The sequence below is a fragment of the Hordeum vulgare genome, chromosome 7H (assembly GCF_904849725.1).
Source record: "Hordeum vulgare subsp. vulgare chromosome 7H, MorexV3_pseudomolecules_assembly, whole genome shotgun sequence".
In the NCBI taxonomy this organism is placed as follows: domain Eukaryota; kingdom Viridiplantae; phylum Streptophyta; class Magnoliopsida; order Poales; family Poaceae; genus Hordeum; species Hordeum vulgare.
Window position 1 is genome coordinate 23061625 of NC_058524.1, and position 3861 is coordinate 23065485.

The 3861-nt window shown below is 36.8% G+C and overlaps 1 protein-coding gene across 1 annotated transcript; it reads right to left on the reverse strand.

The window, feature by feature from the left end:
- Positions 1-255: 255 nt before the first annotated feature.
- LOC123411032 (probable indole-3-pyruvate monooxygenase YUCCA10) lies at positions 256-2609 on the reverse strand. Its single transcript, XM_045103947.1, has 4 exons — positions 1950-2609; positions 1610-1846; positions 1238-1360; positions 256-595 (listed from the first exon to the last, which is right to left on the reverse strand). The coding sequence occupies exons 1-4, from the start codon at positions 2556-2558 to the stop codon at positions 413-415; spliced, it is 1152 nt and encodes a 383-aa protein (XP_044959882.1). The 5' UTR covers positions 2559-2609; the 3' UTR covers positions 256-412.
- Between the last annotated feature and the right edge of the window lie 1252 nt (positions 2610-3861).

Consider the following 3861-nt stretch of genomic DNA (forward strand, 5'->3'; position numbering starts at 1 on the left):
ATTGGTTGTCTCTAAATGAATCCGCTCTTATGAATTGCTGGTTTGCTGTTTCTCATTATGTGCGGTTGGTACTAGTTCCCGTAGAGGTTAATAAGCTTTCTCAAACAACATTATTAAGATTTTGTACATATTTGTATCAAGACAGAACAAATCTCTGAAGACATTTGAATTAGTGAACACATGTCAACATGATAGCACCCGCACACAAAAATTTGGCATAATAAAAGTACACTACAATATTTGAAGCAAATACAATACAATACTTCAAGCATAATACCATACTCTGCGTCACTTTCAATAAAATTAACTTCACCAAAATAAATACTTAACAATAAACCAAGCTCTATGGCATTTTGAAAGATCATTTTTCAGGATGAATGATCGAGAAAATGTGATGAAGTACTAGGAGAGCCTAATTAAAATCTGCCATTTCTATGTTGGCATGGATGTCACTTGCAACGATAGTGGCATCATGTGCAATACCAACCAATCCCCTCCTTCCAAATCCGACGCAGTAGAGTCCATTTGAACCTTTCCAGTGGTTGGGGAAGTCATTTTTGGGTATGCCATCACTATTTAGCATACTCTTGTCATTCTGCATTTATAAAAATATATGTATAAGATTATTTCAAAATTTAACAATGTTTGGAGAAAAATTATATACTACTATATATAGTATACCAGTTTTAAACTTGTGAATCTCAACACCAAAAAGCAACATGCCATTGATAGAGTCCATGGTATGGCTCAAAAAATGCTGGGATTTGTAGTTACACTACGGACTATAATCCGAACGAAGGTACTACTTATTTCCAGAACCATCGCTATATGCCATGTAGGTAAAATTAACTTATCAGTTGTAATCCATTCATGCGTGTAGCTGGTCATGGCACACGTACTGGCAGCCCGATTGTGAGAATCTGCAGCATGCATAATAATCGCGTCAACCAGAGTTGGAAATTCTGGTGAGCATGTGAAGCTTTACACACAAAACCGAACTGCTACAAACAACGGACTCGATAAAGCTTAACATGCCAAGGTGCAGTGCTTGGAGCAAGCAAGCTTTGCATCCATGAACTGAAATTTTCACGTGGTGTGAACCTACCCGCGTACTAGTATGACTGTAAGTTGAAACCGATTGTTCTTTTAAGCTAGAAATTTCGTTGACTTCTTTACCATCATATGATATTCATATTACTATGACGACACATATAAATAATAATAAACGTCTATATACCTTGAGCCACATATTAGCAGTGCTTTTGTAACCTGTGGCAAACACAATGGCGTCATAGTATCTCTCATTCCCATCCGCAAACTCTATGAGATTTCCTCGAATGCATGAAATTGGACCGAATACCTGCCATAAAAATATTTTTAAATTATTCTTTCACATTCCCCATACGGTATGTACTCCCTCCGTTCCAAAATATAAGACCTTTTAGGAATTTCACTAGAAGACTACATACGGAGCAAAATGAGTGAATCTATACTCTAAAATATGTCTATGTACATCAGTATGTAGTTTATAGTACAATCTCTAAAAGGTCTTATATTTAGGAACGGAGGGAGTATATATTTATATTTATACGCATGATTTTGCTCTCACCTTGGTATCACCTTTTTTTATTAGCTCGGTGGTGCCAGTGTCTATGACAGCAGACCGACCAGTTTTTGCTTTTAGGGTGAGTGGACCAATATCAGGCCTCACAATTCCATACTTTGATAAATCACCAAATAATGAATATGCGAGGATCATAAGAATAAAATCTACAAGCTTCAGTGGAAGGTGCCACATTGAGAGTACCATGCCCAGGTGGATCAACTCCTTTGTCATGACATGCAACTTCACAATTACCCATGTAAGAGCATGTTTAATAGAACGTCAACCAATATTTTTTTTCAAAAAACAATAAAACAATAGGTGTGGGATCATGGAATGTACATACCGGACTGCGTATAATGATCGAAGTGTTAGCTCCGTGCACTGCAAGATCATAGGAAATCTCAAAGCCAGAGTTCCCACATCCAACAACAAGCACACTTTTCCCAACATAATTACTTCCAGACTTGTAACTTGATGAGTGGATGGCTTCACCGCGAAAGCTTTGTAGGCCAACGATCTCTGGAACGTAGCCGGCACTATTTTCACCCGTTGCTACAACCAAGAATTTGGATGCATATATAATTGGGCCATCCACTTTGTTATGTGTCGTGATAACCCAACATTTCATCACCTCGTCGTACATGCATGACTCAACCAAAGCGTTAAACTTTGGGCAGATATTGAAGTGCTTGACATAATCCTCCATATACCTTAAAAACTGATCTTTAGGAAGGTAGGTCGGTGAATCAGTTGGGTATGCCATGTGGGGTAGCTCACAAAAATCTTTGGCAATGTGGAGCTTCAGGCGATCATATGTGCGTTTGTGCCACAACGACACAATACAATCTTCACGCTCGGCGATGATATATGGTATAGAGTGTTTGCTTAGGCACGCTGCCGTGGCAAGCCCAGATGGACCTGCTCCAATGATGAAAACTTGTACCTTCTCCATCGAAAGATTTGAATAGAGGTGAAATCAATTTAGTGACACTATTTTCTTGAAGTTGTCCTTGGTGATATGTGTTTGGGTAACACCTATAGCTATTTATATATACAAATATCAACCGTTACTATACATTACTTTTAGTGGTTTGTTTGTTTCTTCCTTAGATGGCTTGCTTCTTTCTTCTTTCACTGGCTTGTCTCTTTCTCCTACAGTTATTGGTCTAGCTGTCTATATGTGAGGCATTGGCATTGTTTTACACATGGGAGCAAACTATGCCTCTCACAGATAGTAGTATAGTTTTGCAAAATTGATAATATATGTTGTTGGTGATATAATCATACATTCAAACATCCAATTAGTAAGTGCTTTCAAACAAAGATTTTTATGTTAATAAGATCTTTGAGCATCGTCTTAAAGTTATTCCATGAATTAATCAGTAGTGCTGGTACATGATATCGAACAATATATTCCATGTTTTCTAATTAATTGTCAAGTATTTGATGTGAAGAATAGTGAAAGCATTGAACCATGAGTAAACAAAAGAACTGAAGTTTCATGAAAGGGGATGTATATAATGTTTTTACATATGAAAGTCATGCACTAGGCATGCCTGGTATTTGAAATATAAATTCTTGATTTTATTGGCATGTATACATGCTATTTTGTAATTAAATGGTTTCAAGTGAGATGCTTCTTTTTGTATCTTGCACTTTAAAACAGCTGAGTCAATTGATAAAAAAAATAGATATGAATATATAAGAAACATACATGTCGAAAATAGTCGGTGGATGAGATATGTTTTCTTTTTGCATGTTCAACACAACCTAGAAAGTATGTTTCTATGGCACCTAAAAAGTATGTTAATTTAGAAACTGATACTTTTGTTGTATGTTGCTCAATTCACTTTTCTAAAAAGAGATCACTTTACGGCGAGATTGTTTCTTGCAAGCTAACGTAAACTAAACTTTGGGGCTTCCATGTATAAGCAATTTTTTCTGTTACTGTTTTCATTCATGTATTAACTCCTTTATAATCTTGTAGAGTACAAGTAAGAAACTGAAACCAGGTTGTAAAGTATGAAACTGAAATAGCAAGATGTAAAGTATGAAACTGAACTTGTAAATACAGACTACCTAATGAGTACACGGACACGTGGTGGCATACTTACTAGTCTATAATTTGCAAATATTTGTTGATTTGTTGTGTTTGTGTGTGAGCGGCTGCACGCGCGTGAGGTTATGGCTCTACTTTCCAGAGATAGGATAGAAGACGAGGGCACTGACCTAGACTTTGGATGGCTACCTGAGTG